The sequence below is a fragment of the Dromiciops gliroides genome, chromosome X (assembly GCF_019393635.1).
Source record: "Dromiciops gliroides isolate mDroGli1 chromosome X, mDroGli1.pri, whole genome shotgun sequence".
Lineage (NCBI taxonomy): Eukaryota > Metazoa > Chordata > Mammalia > Microbiotheria > Microbiotheriidae > Dromiciops > Dromiciops gliroides.
This window is the reverse complement of record NC_057867.1, coordinates 34,999,371-35,019,058: the sequence shown is the minus strand read 5'-3', so window position 1 is coordinate 35,019,058 and position 19,688 is coordinate 34,999,371. Positions and strand designations below refer to the sequence as shown.

Below are 19,688 nucleotides of genomic sequence, written 5' to 3'. Positions count from 1 at the left end.
GGGCCATCTCCAGTCGTCCTGATCTATGTCTTGCCACCGGACTCCCATGACCCCGGAGGACAGCATGAAGCTGATGACTTTGTGGAACCCTGCCTCACTTAAATCCAAGTCACTTGCAAGTCAAGATATCATCCTCCTGATATCATTGCTCCTCTTCTGCAGTGAAGGATGAACAACAACACCCTCCTGATGTCGTCAGTCCTCTTCAAGAATGAAGGATGAACAACAACAATTATTCCTTGCTTAATGTTTGCTTAATGTGCTTTTCTCAATTTTCAACCTTCTTGACCTCTCTGCAGTATCTTACACTTTTGACCACACTCTCCTCCTGGCTGCTTTCTTCTGCCTGGGCCTTCCGTGACAGGGCTCACTTCCAGTTCTTTTCCTGTCTCTCTGGCCATTCCTTCTCAGTCTTCTCTGCTGGAATATCATTTGTGTTCTACTCGATATGCATGGATATAACCAGAAGGCCCTGTCATTGGCCTAAATCAATATATCTATTGAGCTCTGGCCTCACCTCACTAACTGCCTTGTAGACTTTTTTTCTTGTGGGGCAATGAGGGTTAAGTGACTTGCCCAGGGTCACACAACTAGTAAGTGCCAAGTGTGTGAGGTCAGATTTGAACTCAGGTCCTCCTGAATCCAGGGCCGGTGCTTTATTCACTGTGACACCTAGCTGCCCCTGCCTTGTAGACATTTAAAATGGATTTCCTGTAGGCATCACAAACACAAGACGTCCAAAATAGACCTCTTTATCTTCTTCCCTTGCCCCCCCCTCCAGAGCTGCTTCCTAATTTCCCTAATTTTCTGCTGAGGGCACTACAACAGCCTTTCCAGTTGCTCAGGCTTCCAACCAAGGTGTCATGCTCTTCACCCTCATTCATCCCCTCACTTCTAATGAATCATCAAATCTTTCTCCTTTTCCAACATCTCTCAAATCCACCCCCTTCTCTCCACTCACATAATAACCACCTTCCTTCAGGCCCCCCCCTCCAGTTACACCTCTTGATTGGTCTCCCAGCCTCCAAAGCCCTTTCATTGTCTACAAGACAATGTGTTATTCCTAAAACACACTGTCTGCCTGTGGCATTCTCCTGTTCCTGAAACTCCAATAGCTTCCTGTGGCCTCCGAGCAAATACAAGCTCCACTGCTCTATTTGGCATTTGCAGCCCTTCATAGTGCTTGAAATAGCCACTCACTTAAGGTGAGTATTCATGTACTGCTGCTGCTTTAATTTATTTTACAGCCTAATGAGGGCCTGGAGAGTATGATTTTTTAAATATTTAAAAATTTCTGGCACATATTTATCCTTATCTTTGCAAAATTGACTTTTGCAAAGCTGCCATAAAGACACTTCCTTAATTTGTGTGAATTCCAGTGGCAATTTGGAAAATCTTTCCCTCTAAGTTATTGCCAAATCCCATTAGCTTTAAAGAGTCATTCAAATATCTTTTGATAATTGAACAGTTAGAAGCCCAAGTCGAGAGTCATTGGAGGGAGAAGACTGCTAGCGTCCCAAATAAGGCTAAGCTGAGGGGCATACTGCTGGGCCCTGTGGGGGGAGGAGTCACTGGAGAGACCTCCAAGAGTGGACTGAGCCTGCACTTGGGCTGCTCCTCAGCTCCATAGGGTAAGGGTTGGGCAGCCTGGAGACACCAGAAATTAAGGAAGAGGAAGGAAGTTGATGAAACTACACCACCGATGAGGAGTCTGAGAAACCAATGAATCAACAAGCACTTATTAGACGCTTACTGTTTGCCAAGCATTGTCTTAGGTGCAGGAGATGGAAGGAAAAAAACCAGAAATATCCCCTGCTCTTGAAAGGCTTCTATTCCAATGGGGGAGACAATGAGTATGTATACAAGAATGGACCCAAGGTGATTTTGGTGGAGAGTACTAGCGGTGGGGGAAGAAAGCCACCTAGTACAAGGCTTCTTAAACGTTTTCTGCTTGTGACCCCTGGGTATATAGATATATAAAATAGGTATGCATAAACTTTTACTGGTGCCAAATTTTTCACAACCTCCACACTCAGTTACACGACCCCATATGGGGGTGAGACATCCCAGCAAGGTCCTAGAGAATGTGGGTGAGTCCTGAAGGAAGCTGGGGATTCTAAGACACAGGTGAGGAGAGAGAGCATTCCAAGCACAGGGGGAAGGGAGATGGTATGGACAGCAATCTAAAGGCATAGAGATGGGAGGTCAACTGTTGTGCATGAGGAGCAGCAAGTAGGCCTTCATGGCTAGGCTGGATAGTGTGCCCAAGCATGGAAGGTATGAAAAGATTAAGAAGGAAGAAGGCCGTGGAGAACTTAGTCAACCAGATGAGTTTGTGTTGGATCCTGGAAACAATGGGGAGCCCTCATGTGCTTTAGGAAAATCATTTTGGGGCCCTAGTGCATGATAGGTCGGAGAGGGGAGAGACTGGAGGCAAGGAGGCTGATTGCTCAAACAAGAGGTGATGAGGGAGGGCCTGCGTCAGGGGTGCTGGCTGTGGGAATGGAGGGAAGGGCACACATATGAAAGATGTCCTCGATAGAAAGCCCACAACTTGGCAGTTAATTGGATGTGTGAGTGAGTAAGGCCCTCTAGGCGCTGGGCTGGACACTATAAATAAACTACTTCCTGCCCTGAAAGAGCTTACATTCCGCAAGCATGTCAAGAGAATGTTGTGTTAGGAAATGACCTAACACAAGGAATTGGGGGAGAAGAGAAATCCTGCAGCTGCTGGTGTGCTTTTAGAGGCAGGGGCCCTGGGTTCAAGTCTCATCTATAACACTGACTACCTGGGCTAACTTAGACAAGTCATCATAAAATGGAGGTGGACTGGATGGTCTTTGAAGTCCTGTCCAGGTTTAGATCTAGGATCCTATGTGTGACCTTGGACAAATATCTTTTCCTCCCTGAGCCTCAGTTTCCCCATCTGCAAAATGAAGGGATTGGGCTAACTGGCCTCTGAGGCCCCTTCCTGCTCGAGATCAAGGACCCTGTTTGGCATATTTAGAAGAAGTGGAAGATACTCTTTTCCTTGGCCTCCCCTTCTTTCTGCAAAAGGGGAGGAAACAATAGATTCTGGATAATCCATGTGATAGCAGGATGGAGGGAACCAAGGAATGTGATGGAGAGATGAAGAGGGTGGCAGAGGGGGAAGCTGAGAACATAAGAGGGTTGTTGCTAGGAGGAAAAGGAGTGGAAACATCAGGGATGGGAACTCAAAAAGAAAGAGTTGAAAGACACATGTACAGCACCTTGAAGAAGACACCCAGGAACGCTCTGATCTCAATGAAATGTGGACCGAACAGGATGGTACCTTAAGCAAGGCATAGAGGCCTATGGGTGATGTCTGAAAGGTGGCAACTCTTCCTTCTCTGAGGCCCCCAAGGGTGATGCGTGTAACCTCGGTGGCCTCACTGGGGAGAAGCTGGGGAAAGGGGGATAAAAGGGGAGGAGAGTTGTGTGCCCAAGGCAGGTGTAGCTGAAGAAGCAGCAGGCTATTTTCCAATCCATCCTTGGTGGGTGTGTTGTAGAAGGAGGTATGGAAGATTGAGTATGTCATGAGCAAAGAGTGGATGAGTGAGCTCTTGTGTGTGTGTGTGTGTGTGTGTGTGTGTGTGTGTGAGAGAGAGAGAGAGAGAGAGAAAGGGAGAGGGGGTATTTGGAATGAGCAACATACATCCATCATCAACCATTTATAAAGCACCTACTGGGCATGGCAGGAATTATGCTAGGTGTTGGAGATTCAAAGACAAAAAGAGACAGGCTCTGGCCTCAAGGGACTTCCATTCTACTGGAAGGAACCAAAATCAGGCCATCAATAGGCATCTATTAAATGCTTAACTACATGCCCTGCACTGGACTAGACACTGGGGAATACCAGGACAAAGAATGCAACTATCCCCACAGTTGAAAAAATTACACTCCAATGGGGGAGACATAGTAATAAATCACCAAACACTTATTAATCATATATTACTATATCTACCAGGCAGGGGCATTCCAGAAAATCAAACAATCCTCTGGCATTTTGCAGGAAAGTCTAAGACATGTAGTGGGGGCAAGGGCCGTGTTCTGACCCTCATCCCCAGTCAAGGATATGAGAGGAGCCATGATGAAAAAGGGCAGTCAGATTCTGTATTATTCATGGCTGTGAATGACCAGTGTAGAAGATTCCCTGTGAGAGCTTGGTGTGCACAAAGGGCCTTGGGTGATGTGCACAAGTCGTGTGTGTGTGTGTGTGTGTGTGTGTGTGTGTGTGTGTATGTGTGTGTATACTTGTATGTGTGTGTATATATATACACATATATATGCATATATATATATGTGTTTATTTGTGGATGTGTAGGGACCATGAATGATGAACACACACCATGGACAACACATGTGCATATGAATGTACCATAAACAATACACATATATATTATAATAAATACTGTGTGAGTATGTACAATACTACATCCTAGGTATCTCTTTGTCTTTGTGCCTATTCTAGGTGAGGACGGTCGGCTGGGTCAGGCAGGATTTCCTGGTCCCGTAGGACTAAAAGGTGGAAAAGGCGAGCCTGGTGTTCCAGGCCCTCCTGGACAAGTGGATCCAAAGTGTCTGAAAGTAAAGGGTGAGAAGGGAGAACCAGGCTTACCAGGTAAGGGAATGGAGTCAACTGGGCCAGGATATTTCTAGCGGCCTTGAGGTCAGGTTACGTTAGGTTAAAAAGACGAATTTAATGACTAATTTAAAACAAGGTGAACATAGCCTAGGCAAGTTACTTCACCCTCTTTGCCTCAGTTTCCTCATCTGTAAAGTGAGCTGGTATCTCTGCCAAGAAAACCCCCAAAATGGGCTCACAAAGACTGAATAACAATGAATGTACATTTAGAGAGAGAGGCTGTATATTTCATAGTTTAGTGCCTCATGCCTTCCTCAGAGTCAAGAAGGCCTGAGTTCCAGTTTTGCTCCTGACCCATAATGGCCGTGTGACCCTGGACCAGTCCCCTACTCCCTCGGTGCTGCCCCAGGCAGCTTTCTTAGCTTCTCAAGTCATACATTGGTAAAAGGAGTTTCCCCACTGGAAGTTCCCTCTAGCCGTGCAATCATAGAAGGGCCAAAAGCCCCTTCAAAACAAACTATAAAAAAAAATACAAATTGAAAAATATTTACATCTTTAAAAAATGAATTTCATCATGTAAATATTAACAGCAATATACCAGTTATACCCTGCTACTCTCTGTAACATATCTATGTACATAGATACATATATGTATTTTATATACATATATATTTATATATAAAATATCCATAACAACGCTATTTACTCCCTTCCAGTCTTAACAACAACAACAACAACAACAACTAACATTTCTATGTTTTGGGGTTTGTAAAGCAGTTTATATACAGAATATTCCAAAAGTCTTAGTGCAGGTCTAAACTTTAATAGCTTAAAACAGTACTAAGACTTTTGGGACACTTGGTCTATTCTCTCATTTGATATTCAGAACAGCCTTGAGAGGTGGATGGTGTTATTAGCCCCAGGTTTGGGGTTTTTTTGTTTTGTTTTGGTTTTATTTGGTTTTTGGCGGGGCAATGAGGGTTAAGTGACTTTCCCAGGGTCACACAGCTAGTAAGTGTCAAGTGTCTGAGGCCAGATTTGAATTCAGGGGCTCCTGAATCCAGGGCCGGTGCTCTATCCACTGTGCAACCTATCTGCCCCCTGCCCCCAGTTTTTCAACAGATGAGGAAACTGAGGCAAATTGCAGTAAAATACCTTGCCCAGGATTATATAACTAATAAATATCTGGGGCAGGATTCATACTCGGGTCTTCAAACTCAAGGACCTGTATATGATCCCTTCACAGGTTCTGATCCAAATTGAGCTCTTATCACCACTCAAATCTGAGTCATTCATTAATGACCTGACTCTTTATTAGCTGGTAAACCCCTAGCCTTAGCAAGAATTCCCTTTACTTTTAAATGAAGAAGGGTTCAAATTCTCACTCTGCTATTCCCACCTGTGTGACCTTGGGCAAGTCTCTGCACTTCCCTGGACCTCGATTTCCTCCTCTGGGTGAACCAGCCTCGGAGCTCCTTGCCAGCTCTCGATGGCTGCTCTTAGGACTTTGCCAGCCTTCTACTTGCAGGGGAATGGACTGCCAAGCGGAAGAGGCTGTGCTGATATGGTAATGGTCTGCCATCTGGCTTTGTGGGGCGTCTGTCCCTTCACTGAGGCTGTGCAACTAAATGCAATTCTAGCTTGGCAGGATCAACAGTCCTCGGCGAAGCCCCTTGAGAATAAGGCAAGGGGAAAACTGCATCGTTAAAGTCAGTTGACCACTCACTGAACACAAGTCACAAGTCTGGCTTAGTGGAGAAAGAGCTGGCTGTGGGGGTTGGAAGGTCTGGGTTCGAGTTCACTGACATATCCTGGCTGTTAACTTTAGGCAATTCTCAAAGTCTCAGAAGTGACAGAGAATGTGCCCATCTGCCCTGGTCGAAGAAGTCATCTTGAGGGGAGTCCCTTAGTCCAATGAAATGGAAAGCTAGGTCTTTTTCTCACCCCTTAGCACCCCCCCTTTCCCCACTTAGTGCTTGATATTATTTGGTGTTGGATAAAATAGGATGTGAGAGATCAGAGTAGCAAAGGAAGTTCTACATTGCTAACGGGCCGTCCCATGATAGAACAGAACCTTTGGCTCCATCCCATTCGGGGACATGCATTGATGACGTTAGTCATGGATCTCTGGCCTTGGCTTAACTTCCTTTTTTTCCTTCTCTTTTTTGGAAGGCATTCCTGGAGTTTTGGGTCCCAAAGGCTCTCAAGGCATTCCTGGAGATCCAGGAAAACTCGGGCTGGTAGGACAGCCTGGCTCTCCCGGACCACCGGGTAAGTACCATGGCACTTGGGTAAAGAGCCAGCTCTGTTGGTGTCCATGAAGTATTGAACCCGTATGATGATGTTCAAACTTGGATTCTGTTGCTTTGCTTGTTGGCCCAAGGATGGTGTCGTTTGGTCCACCTTGTTGCAAACGTTTTGCCAGAGTTTCTTGCTGCTTCTTGTAGCTCTTGGGATGTGAAGAGATCATGAGAAGGGCAATGAAAGCAAGGTGTTTATTTTCAGGCAAGGCCTCGGATGTATTTTACAGAAATATATACATGGATGTATTTGCAGACTCATACACGATCTAGTGCTCAGGTCATTCCCTGCAGCTAGTGTGACACCTGCAACTGTTGTGGCCCCCTCTCCTGTGGCTGATGCTCAAATACTTAGCATTCTGGGAGCCCATAGGCTATTGGACATAGAGGAAGTGGGCCAGATATTCTGGTAGAGAATGCTTTACCTCAAACCATTTTCTAAATCTCCTCTTCCTTGCAGTCTCAGATTTTTCAGGAGGGTGTGGGGGAATTCCTGAACCATCCCACAGCTCATGGAAAGGATTAGAGAAGAGGGGGTGTGTGTCTGGAAGCCTGGCTCAGGATTATGGACTAGAAGAAACCATAAGGGAAATGAGAAAAACCAGCCTTCCCTTCCCTTCCCCTTCCCCTTCCCCTTCCCTTCCCCTTCCCCTTCCCCTTCCCTTCCCTTCCCTTCCCTTCCCTTCCCTTCCCTTCCCTTCCCTTCCCTTCCCTTCCCTTCCCTTCCCTTCCCTTCCCTTCCCTTCCCTTCCCTTCCCTTCCCTTCCCTTCCCTTCCCTTCCCTTCCCTTCCCTTCCCTTCCCTTCCCTTCCCTTCCCTTCCCTTCCCTTCCCTTCCCTTCCCTTCCCTTCCCTTCCCTTCCCTTCCCTTCCCTTCCCTTCCCTTCCCTTCCCTTCCCTTCCCTTCCCTTCCCTTCCCTTTCCCCTTCCCCTTCCCCTTCCCCTTCCCCTTCCCCTTCCCCTTCCCCTTCCCCTTCCCCTTCCCCTTCCCCTTCCCCTTCCCCTTCCCCTTCCCCTTCCCCTTCCCCTTCCCCTTCCCCTTCCCCTTCCCCTTCCCCTTCCCCTTCCCCTCCCCCTCCCCCTCCCCTTGGGCAATGTCACTATAGCTGCTGGCCTTGGGGCTTGTCATCCTCCATCCTTCAACTTTCCTTTCGTTCTTGGCTCCTGTATTCTGGTCGCCTTCACGGTGCTAATTTCTAGTAGCCACACTCCTGACTGGTCAGGTCTATCCATGAGAGGCCTAGAAGAGTGAAAGCTATGACCCTTATATACCATTGCATATATGGTGATCCTACTCCTAAGGGCAACTTCAACTGGAAAGGAAATATTATCCTTCAGATTGAAGCTCAGAAACAGTGTTTAATTGCGTAGCTGAGAATCCCTAGATGTAGTAGGGTACATGGCACGGTGAGAGAGGAAAGTTTCATTGGGGAAAAATTTTAAATAATCAAAATAAACAAAATCTGGACAGAAAAGAATTTTTGTTCTGCTCTTGGGACCTATGAGTGGAATTATAAACAAAAAGTTACCAAACAGTACATGTCTTTTGGCCTAATAATACATACCCCTGCTAGGGCTGGACCCCAAGGAGATCAAAGAGAGAAAGGTCCTATATGTACAAAATATGTATAGCAGCTCTTTTTTTGATAACAAACCAGAAACTAAGGGGATGCCCATGAACTGGAGAATGACTGAACAAATTGTGGTATATGGGTGTAATGGCATACCATTGTACTCTAGGAAATGAAGAAAAAGATCATTCCAAAGACACATGGAAAGATTTTCATGAACTGAGACTGAGCGAAATGAGCAAAACCAGAAGGACGATTTATACCATGACATCAATATTGTAAAAATGAACAATCTTGAAGGCTTGTATAAACCATTGAAAAATAAAAGGAGAAGAACTAGGAGAACAGTTTACACAATAGCAAGAACACTGGACAAAACAAGCAACTTTGAAAGCTGTGAGATCTCTGATCAAAGCAATGACCATCCATGATTCCAGAGGGCTGAGGATGAAACACACCAGCCACTACCTGACAGGGAGGTGATGGTCTCAGGAAACAGAATGAAACATAGTTTTTCGGATGTGGCTGATGAAGAAATTTGCTTGGCATTGACTATTGATATTTGTTACAAGGATTTTCTTTTTCAGTGGGGTAGGGTGTGGGAAGGATAGAAATAGGTATTTGCTTATTTCAAAAAATTAATTTCTAAAAAAATTCCCATGTGTGATATTTGCAACCCTTTTAACCTTTTCCAGGATGCCTTTAAGTCATGTGGCAAAGTCCTTAAACCTAAAGAAAGACAGTGTGTCACTGTATTAATTATCCAGCAAGGAGATACAGTATTTGAGTTGTTTACCAGGTGGCATTCTGCCTGAAGGTACCATCCAGGCTTGTGGTCTAATCAGATTTACTCTGGCCCATGTGTGGGATAGCCTTCCTAAAAGACTGCAGAATTTCCACTGGTCATGAGAGGGTACTCATTCTGTAAACGACTAAACTGTTCCCCTCATTGCCAAGCTAACAGCTGCAAGGGATCACACTGAAATTAATCTAGGGGATGAAATGGAATATTATGAAAAATATTAAAAACAGATCATGTGACCAACAAGATGGCAGATTGGTTGCTTTCTGAAAACCTTTGCACCCTAGGACCTCAAAAGAAAGGAATTATGTGCCAGATATAAAGTAATTGCCACTTATTCCACAAGATAAGGAATCTGAACCTACAGGCAAATTAAAAACTCCATGGATAACATTATCAAAGCAGAAAGTCTACAGCTTATATGCAACTCTGAAGCCTCCACCCTATCTGTCTTGGCTCTCCTTTTGTCAAGATCCTCTCCCCACATGCACAAGACTTAAATTCTTAATATATTCGGTCACACAGTTTATTGGTTATTGTGAAAAATGCATGGCAGTGGATGTAGACATGGTGTGTACTTGGTGGGTTTCTTTTTCCCCCTTCATTTTCCATTTAACAAGCTTTTATTTTCTCTATATTCCACCTCCAATTTAAAAGAAAAACAAAACCTTTGTAATAAATCTGCATAGTCAAGCAAAGCAAATTCCCACATTGGCCATGTACAAATACATGTGTGTGTGTGTGTGTGTGTGTGTGTGTGTGTGTGTGTGCATACATATCTCACTGTGCATCTCGAGGCCATCAGCTCTCTCATAGGAGGTGGGTTGTTGTTTTATTCAGTTGTGTCCAACTCTTTGTGACCCCCATTTGGGGTTTTCTTGGGCCCAGATACTCTAGTAGTTTACCACTTCCTTCTCCAGTTCATTTTACAGATGAGGAAACTGAGGGAGTGTTGAGTGACTTGCCCAGGCTCATACAGCCAGCAAATTTCTGTGTCTGGATTTGAACTCAGGTCATCCTGACTCCAAGCCCAGCTCTCTATCCACTGATCAACTGGATACAGCCTGAAAGGGATAGGCAAGAAGGAAGCCCTCTCTGATCGAGGCTACCAATTCTAAGCTATGGTATAGAATATGTACTAAATCTTCTAAAATAAGAACAGGTCTTCTTTCTATTTTTGACCCCTCATCCTCAACTTTGGGGTCTCCCCTCTTTCATGACCCTTTATATTCATTATCATTTTTGGGGGGGTGGGGCAATGAGGGTTAAGTGACTTGCCCAGGGTCACACAGCTAGTAAGTGTCAAAATGTCTGATGCCAGATTTGAACTCAGGTCCTCCTGAATCCAGGGCTCGTGCTTTATCCACTACACCACCTAGCTGCCCCAATATTCATTTATCATTATAGGCACTTCACCCTGTAGGAGCACACATCTCATTGTATCAGGTTAGGAAAATGAAAACTTCTCTTTGCTGTTCTTTCTACTTTCCCCAGATGAGGAAATCACTGAGGGAAGGAGCTATGTGTCTGGAACCTTTTTTCAGGGCCAAGGAGCCAATAGCACTTGGGAGGAAGTGAATATTGTAGTACGGGAGCTTGTCCTCCTCTTGCCTCACCAACCAATATGACTTCTTGGAAAGGGCTAGTTCCAGGACCCCAGAACCCATCTCAATCTCAGAGCTGCTTCTCTTCAGCAGGACCAACTCTGAAAGGCAGCTTGCATAACTACTCTGCATCTATGTCTCAGAATTTCCTCTTGGCCCTAGCCATTACACAAGCAGAGGCTCTAGCAACTGCCTCAATAATGATTTTGCCAAAAATGTCAGTCTCTGTCAGAAGTGTTAAATGTGTGGCCCAGACCAAAAGACTCCCAAATGTCTCCTGAAACAGATTCATATGTAATTGGGAAATAGCAGCAAAATAAACAAAAATACAACAAAACATAGATAAGGTTGCTATGTGGTTTTCTAAGTCAATATGCACCTGTAGGGATCTTTATGTACAGTTTAATGGCCCCCCATTTCTATTTGAGTTTGATACCACTCTGTGGTCATCATGGCCACACCTTTTCCCCATCTTCTTTCTTTTGTTTTGGTTTTTGGTTTTTGGTTTTTGCAGGGCAATGAGTGTTAAGTGACTTGCCCAGGATCACACAACTAGTAAGTGTCAAGTATCTGAGGCCGGCTTTGAACTCAGGTTCTTCTGAATCCAAGGCCGGTGCTTTATCTATTGCACCACTTAGCTGCCCCCATCTTCTTTCGTTTGAACCTCTAACTTTGTAGCAGAAAGTCTTTTCCAGGGTAGGTCAAGGAAGAATGAAGTTCAGGTATTTGGAGAAATTACATCTGTATACATTTTCCTACCATCCCTTTTTTGTCACTGACCTATTTCCTTCAATCAGAACTTCTGGGTGGAGCTCTATGGAACATCTACTACAAATAGAATGAATTAAGTCAGACACTTCTATGCAGTCAACTGCCCCTAGCCATCTCATCTTCTCAACTTCCTCCCACTTGCCCTCTTACATCTGCAGAAGTGGTAGGAAGATACTCCAATCTACCTGCACTACCAGGTCTTGGAAACAGAAAAGGGAAGGTAATGTCTGGGACCGTGACTCAGGGTCATGGAATATAACAGGGCAGAGTCGAGGAAGAGCGGGGGGAGAAATCAGGCTTCTGCAACTCACCAGACTAACATGAGTCCTGATAGCCATATTAGGACTTAGGATATTATATAGTTCACCTCTACAGTGCTGATCTCCAGCCTCCACACTTCCACATGTTCTGAGCTACTTCAAAGAAGCCCCAAAGGCTGAAACCCAGGTCAGCAGCTGCTCAAACCTTGTCACCTCTGTGATGCTCAGGAAAGCCGACTCAGAGGCAATGGAAGGACGGAAACAGCAGCCAACTCTGGACTCTGGGGTATAGAATTTGTGCCCCTCTCTCCTATCACATGACTTTCTGACTGTTGCAAGTGTTCCTTCCCTAGACTCTCAGGATAGGGAGGGTTCAAATATCACTTCTGTCACTTATACCCTATGAAATTGTAAAGAATTCATTGTTATTTGAGGTTTTGATGACCCCATCTTTTGGCTAGAATTTAAAAAAAAAAACAAACCTCGGTGCACACACTGGCCTCTGGAGCTCCACAAATGGCACGGTGCTCCACCCACTGGTTGTAGCCATTGCCATGGCGCTGGCACCTCACGTCATCACCACTCGCTGACGCCTACATGGGCCTGGCAAAATTATAATGATTGGAAGCCTAGTGAGGGCAGTCATGTGACTGTCAGAGTGGCCAGGCAATTGGCTGGGGGCTGTGTGTGGTCAGCCTGGGGTCTGCTGGGAAGAAGGGAGGGTTTTCCACCATTCTAGCTTGAAGGTGGAAGGCGACAGGACACTGCTGTGTGTTCTCAGCTGATTCCTGGGCGGTGGTGTTGTTCAGGTTGTATAATTTCCTTTTCCCCGTTTTATTTCCTTTCCCTTGATCCTACTGATCCTGTTTGTGTTTTTTAAAGTTTGTTCTTGTTAAATAAATCCTGCTCTGTTTTGAAGGAGGCTGTCTTCTTCCTTGCCCCAATATTGCGGCAAGCAGCTTAGCTAACACTCCCCAATTAAAAATTGGTCCCCACAAAACCCTGGCCAAGCCATTACACCTCACTGGATTGAAGTTTACTTTTCTCTAAAATGAAGATGTTGGGCCAAATGGCCCCTGGCATCCCTTCCAGCTCAAAATCTATGATTCTAGGATCTTGGAGCAGTCACTTCCCCTCTGTGGTCCTCAGTTTCCCCCTCTGTAAAATGAGAGGGTGGACTAGCTGGCTTCAGAAGCCCCTTCCAGCTCCAGCTTTCCAATCTTTGCTTGAGTGCCAGGAATAACAGACTCTGCTTTGCCAAGTGCTCGCTCGCTCTCTCTCTCTCTCTCTCTCTCTCTCTCTCTCTCTCTCTCTCTCTCTCTCTCTCTCTCTCACACACACACACACACACACACACACACACACACACACACACACACACACCCTCACCCCCCCTCTCTCTCTGTCTCGTCATCACCACCCAGGCCCAGAGGTAAGACTAACGCATGGGCACAAGTTCTATTTCCCAGTATGCTCTCTTCTGGCCCAGGGATAGCCGTTTAGCAGCCTCCCTTGGATACCTGCTCACGTGTTAATAACCCTCTCTGTTCACAAGTTTTGCTTTCTCCTTTATAGCATCTCTACTTGGTTCCCATTTCAGCCAATTTCCTTTTGCTGCAGCACCTGTGAAAATAAAGAACAGCTGCATACCATCTTTCTGCTAAGCCCCATACATGCTTAGGCAGTTATTCTGCTCTCCTACGCCTGCTACCTCAGTCGGGCATGTAAAGAAGAGCCTCACAGTGCCTCTTCATTCACCTGCTCCCCGAGCTGGCAGCCTGTGCCTAGGCAAGTGCCCCTGGCAGGATGCCCAGGGGTGTGCCTAGCTTGTACAGTCACTCACCTTCCATAGTGAACCCAGCTATACAATGGTGAAAGCCACCTCTGGACCCTTTACAGAGTTTTCAAAAACGCCTATCTTTTCTTACCAACCTTTGTACAATGTTCCTCCTCCCTCTGTGGCACAGTGGGAAAGAGCGCTGTATTCAAAGTCAGAGAACCTGCATTCAGACCTCCCCACCACCTACCATGATGACTTTGTGGAGGTATGTGGACAGATCTATTGGGAACTCTGAGAGTTACAGCCTTTCCTCAACCATCTTGGCTCTGCCCCCTCTATCATGGTGACTTTTTGAACTTGAGTAGGTCATTTCCCCTCCTTGGACTTTGTAAAATGAGGTGATTGAGATAGATGGCTTCTAGGGGCCTTTCCATCCTTAACTCTATAATTCCGTAATCTCATGTACCCTCTTCACTGTCATCAGCTTCCAGATGTTCAATTATCATCTCTTCACAGTTAAAATAGTGATTCATATCAAGTGATTCATGGCCCTTGGAAAAAGGAATCAAAAAGAAAGACAGAAAAAAAATCAGTTCAGCAAAAGCAAGCAACGCGTTAGTCAAATCTGATGGTATGTTTCATATGCCACATTCCGTATCCATAATTCCCCATCTCTTCAAAGAAGCAAGGGAGGGGCATTTTTTTCATCTCTTCTCTGGGGCCAACTTTAGTCATAATTATACAACATTCAGTTTCAGGGGATTTTTTTGATTGTTCTCCTGTTTCTACCATTGTAGTCATAGTGTGCAGTGTTTTCTGGGATCTGCTTGACTCCCCTCTGCATCGGTTCATATAAGTCTTCCCCTGATTCTCTGAATTTTTCTTGTGAATTGTTTCTTACAGCCCAACACCATCCCATTACATTCATGTATCACAGTTTATTTCGTCATGGACTCTGGACCCTTTCAAAACAAATTGTTCCTGCAAATGGCACAGCCAATTGGGATAGTTGGGGATCTACATTGGGAAGGACCATTTTTAAGTGAAAGGTGTTTAGCTAGAACAAGTTGTGGTACATTGATGTGATAGGATATTACTGTTTTGCAAGAAACAATGAATATTGAAAATTCAGAGAGGCTTGGAAAAACTGAACCAATGGGGAGCAAAGTAAGTGGGCCCAGGAAAATAACACACACAATGACAATAAATAATGTAAATGGAGAGAACAATAGCAAAAATAATTGAAGGCAAATGCTAAGAAATGATAATAGCCCCAAGCTTGGCCCCAAAGAAGAAAGAGGAGATTTTACCTCTGCTTATCTTTGCAAGTGGTGGGGAATGATGGGTGTGGAAGACAGCATATCTGGTCAGACTTTGTGGATAGGTGGGTTAGTTATGCTGAACTGGTTCCCCCTCCCTTTTCATTCTATGTATTAGGAGATGGCTCTCTAGGAGGTAGAGGGAAGAGGGTATACATTGGGAAATCTATGGGATGGAAGAACAAAAGATAGCAATAAAATTCATTTTTTAAAAGGGGGAAAAAAGTTCAGCCAATTTTGGAAATAGGGCTTTGCTCGCTTGCATAAGGAAAGATGCATTGGCTGTTTTGTGATTCCAAAAGGCTGCTGATTTAATTTGCTTTATTACCAATGCAATATCCATAGGGACAGTAGGCTTGGTGAAATTTGGGTTCTTACTTATAAAGCTGCATTAGCCTGAGGAGTAGCTATGAATATAAAACTCTTCATAAGCTGGCCTTTTCTTACCTTTCTAGTTTTCTCACACTTTAAGCCATTAACACCCCCCCCACACACATACACACATACCCTTTGACCCCTGCTACCCTGGCCAACTTGCCATTTCTGTGGCATTCAATCTCCCTGCCCTTGACCTGGTTGTCTGTCATACCACAAATTCTCTCATTTCTTACCTCTGCCCCTGACTTCCTCCAAGACTCAGCTCAAAGCCCACTTGCAGCCCACTACTCAATCCTCCCCTCCCACCCAATGCTAGTGTCTTTTTTTTTCTTTTTTCTTTTTGTGGGGCAGTGAGGGTTAAGTGACTTGCCCAGGGTCCCACAGCTAGTAAGTGTCAAGTGTCTGAGTCCGGATTTGAACTCAGGTCCTCCTGAATCCAGGGCCAGTGCTTTATCCACTGCACTACCTAGCTGCCCTCTAGTGTCTTTTCTGATATAACCTTTCAGCTACTGAGCATATATTGCGTATGTGCCTAGTTCAGGGGTTCTTAACCATTTGGTGTCAGGGACCCCTTGGGGAGAATGGGGAAACCCATGGACCCCTTCTCAGCATCATATTTCAAATAATTGAAGGAAATGCTAAATTTCAATTAGAAGTTTGTGAAAATAAAGGTGTGACCCCCTGACATTTTAACCCCAGTTGAAGAATCCCCAACCTAATCATTTACAAGCTGTATCCCACATGAGCTCCAAGGACCAGGTTTTTGTGTTTCTTTGTATCCCAAGGGCTGGTACATTGTTGACCAACTGGTTCTCCATTTACTTCTCTTTTTTAGTGAGGCAATTAGGGTTAAGTGACTTGCCCTGGGTCACACAGCTGGTAAGTGTTAAGTGTCTGAGGCCAGATTTGAACTCAGGTACTCCTGACTCCAGGGCCAGTACTCTATCCACTGTGCCACCTAGCTGCCCCTCCATTTACTTCTGTACTGCTTGGCTGCCTATCTTGAGCCCGAGCTGCCATTATGGGCATATGTGGATTAGAATCTCTGTGGCCGTCATCTGTACTGTCCTAACCTCAGACACATTCCAAGATGAGGAGCCTGGGTTAGTACCGGGATTACCTTTTAACTTTACCATATTGATTTCTCTAGGCCCCAAGGGAAACCCAGGCCTCCCAGGACGACCAGGACCAGTAGGACCTTCTGGATTAAAAGGACACATAGGAGATATGGGATTCCCAGGTGAGTGAGAAGAACCCCCAGAATGCTGTTCACCTAATGTTAGATGGTTTCTTTCTTTTAATTGCCCAAAGTGTGTATATATAAATATATATATGCTGACAGGCTGAGGTACTGAGGCATCGAACAGGAATTGAGGGACAAAGTGTCAGAATTCTTGAGACTTAATCATTCAGAAATCTGCACGGCCTATCTCAGTGTCAAAATTACGACTAGGGACTGGAGGACCTAGGACATGTAGAGTTTAGTGGGCAGGGCTGGTGGTTAGCATCACCTCTCCTGGGCATGGTCAAGGTTATGTTGAGATAGAGGTCAGAGGGATTGAGTGGGTCGAGGACCTGAGAGATCAGGATGTCCAAAGGGAAGAAGGGTTGAGTTGGAGAAGAAGATTATGAGCCAGATAGGGAATATGTTGGGGAATAAGGGACAAGTGTGGTCTAGGGCTGCTGAATGAGGAAAGGGCTAAATGCGACGGTGGAGACAAGGCATCTGCCAACTTCTCCTTCCCTCTTATGTGTGTCAGGAGGTATAAAATGAGGAGCAGTCGCCCTTGGAGAAGGGAGGGTGCCAAGGGATGACACCAGATGTCTTCTGTGCAAGTTAGTTTCCAGTGAGTGCTTGTAAGATGCAAGGAATATTAAGAGAAGAACTCAAAGATGAAATGGAGTTTGTTACCAATAGAGCAGGTTTCCCAAGGGCAGAGGAGCAAGACTGGGAAGGGCTAGGACTGAGCTTGACCTTGGGTTAAGGTAATGGTCCAGGGTCTTCTGCCTGTGAAGTTAATCCTGGGGGTCTCAAACTGCCCGGAAGAGGCAGGACAGGCATATTGACTGTGGTAGGTGCAAGGAAGGAGGAAGTATCTCCTACCCTTGCCAGATGTCTGGTCCTGGACCAGCCTCAGCTGTCCCTTGTTAGGCTCTGAATGCAGAGTCCTTTGTTTCTCTTTCTTGCATCTTGACACATCAGCTAATAAAGTCTATGCTGCAATTAAGAACTATTTTAACAGGTCTCCAAGGTGTGGAAGGATCTCCAGGGATGCCTGGAGCTGCTGGCCAGCCTGGCTCCCCAGGATTTCCTGGGCAAAATGGAGAGAAAGGAGCCCCTGGTGTTGGAGGAATTGGTCGCCCAGGTCCCCCGGGTCCTAAGGTACAGTCCTGGAAGTGCAGTGAAGGATGCTGGGAACAGATGGGATTTCTCTCTTACATTATGATCATTCTTGCTACTTACTTAAAAAAACAAATAATACAGCCAAGGATCCAGGCCGGGCCTTAAAGATCCTCTCTTTTCTCTAGAGTTGATAGTTTGAATGGGAAGAGGAGAGAGCAGGTGAAAGATACAACTATTGAAATGCCATTTTTCCCCATCCCATCTCAAGCTAAGCATATGTTCAGTAAACCAATGAAATCTCCCTGCTGGTCTGTTATAGTTGGTGCAGTGAATGGAACTTTAGGCCTGCAGTCAGGAGGACCTGAGTTCAGATCCAGCCTCAAACACTTCCTAGCTTTGTGACCCTGAGCAAGTCACTTAACTTCTGTCTGCCTCGGTTTCCTCAATTGTAAAATGGGGGCTGTGAGGATCATATGAGATAATAATTGCAAAGCACCATGGCACAGTGCCTGGCACATAGGGGTGCTTTAGAAATGTAGGCTATTATTAGCATCCCAGTGTTATTAGTTCTCCTGCAGTTTCTTGAGTTAGGATCCTGGGCTTGAGGGAGATGTAAGAATGAACCACAGGCAGTGAGAGTTGGGAAGGAACTTGGAACTCATCTAGGTCAATTGCCTTCCCCTTAGAGAAGTATAGCCCAGTCGATGAAGGCTGGGCTTGTACTCCAGGATATTCTGGATTCAAATCCCACCTCAGCTGGCTCTGGGACCCTGGGAAAATCACTTTACCTCTGAGCCTCAGTTTTATCTGCAAAATGGGGAGATTAATAGTATTGACTTCACAAGATCAGAGACGACCACTTATGGAAAGCATTTGGCAGAATTAGACAGCCCATGTAAATGGGATCTGCTCTCATTTATGATCAGTACTTCTGCTACTCTACGAATGGGGAAATGGAGGCACTGTGATGTGAAGTGACTTGCCCAAGGTTGGTAAACACTTGCCAGATGTGGGGGTTGGAACGCCGGCGCCCTGCCCTTCTCGCTATGCCAGTCAACCCCATGAAACTCAGCAGTAGCATAATTGCCATGTCTGATGCAACTCCGTGGTAGCGGGGTGCCGGAAGATACTTAAAATACCCCTCTGCTCTCCCAGGCAACAGGAGAACTATCATTGGAATGAAGGAAGCGGTTTTCAAATGGGTTGTAGGCGCAGTAGGTTCAAAACCCAAATTTGATAGGAAATTCCCCACAAAGGTCTAGCTTTCTCATTGAGCCCAAGATGAGAAAGCTGGGGCTCACGGGACTCCTGCTCAACTTTGCTTTGACTAATTTATTTCAAGAGTTGCGTGGGCGAATTGGAGGCACATTAATAACAACAGAGGTCCTTAAAAATAATGCCGTGGGAGCTCATTCTACCATCATGCAGAGGTGGCCACAGGAAACCATGATTAAGTGTCTAATTGGATCGAGATTGGAGTTAGCATTGTGCAGGGGAAAGCTGGGTTGGGGGGAGCAGCCAGGTGGCCTCCAGCCAAGTCAGGAAGACCTGAATTCCAATCGAGCCTCAGATACTCACTAGTTCTGTAACTCTGGGCAATTCACTGCCCCTCTGTCTGCCTCAATTTCCTCAACCGTAAAATGAGGACTTTTCTCATGGGGTTGTTATAAAGATCAAATGAGATATTCATAAAGTGCTTAGCACATGGTAGGTCCTTTAATAAGTGCTTTCTCCTTTTTCCTTCAGAAATTAGGACATTTGAGTTCAAATCCCACTTCTGATACTAGTGGTGTGACTTTGGACAAGTCCCTTCCCCTACCTGGGCCTCAGTTTCTTCATCTGTCAAATGAGAGGGTTGGACTAGATAGCTTCAGAGGGCCCTTCCAGCTCTAGATTGAGGGGCCTGTGAACTCAAGCTCTCCTTAACTGCCAGGGGTGCCAATGCCCCTTGTCT

At 45.5% G+C, this 19,688-nt stretch overlaps 1 protein-coding gene across 1 annotated transcript in view; it reads left to right on the top strand.

Annotated features, from left to right (window-relative positions):
- The window catches only part of COL4A5 (collagen type IV alpha 5 chain), a 208,953-nt gene that overhangs the window by 126,729 nt on the left and 62,536 nt on the right, over window positions 1-19,688 (top strand). Inside the window, exons 33-36 of the mRNA XM_043974872.1 lie at window positions 4,493-4,642; window positions 6,779-6,877; window positions 16,541-16,630; window positions 17,634-17,773. Coding sequence (XP_043830807.1) covers window positions 4,493-4,642; window positions 6,779-6,877; window positions 16,541-16,630; window positions 17,634-17,773 — 479 coding nt within the window. The remainder of the gene's footprint in view (window positions 1-4,492; window positions 4,643-6,778; window positions 6,878-16,540; window positions 16,631-17,633; window positions 17,774-19,688) is intronic.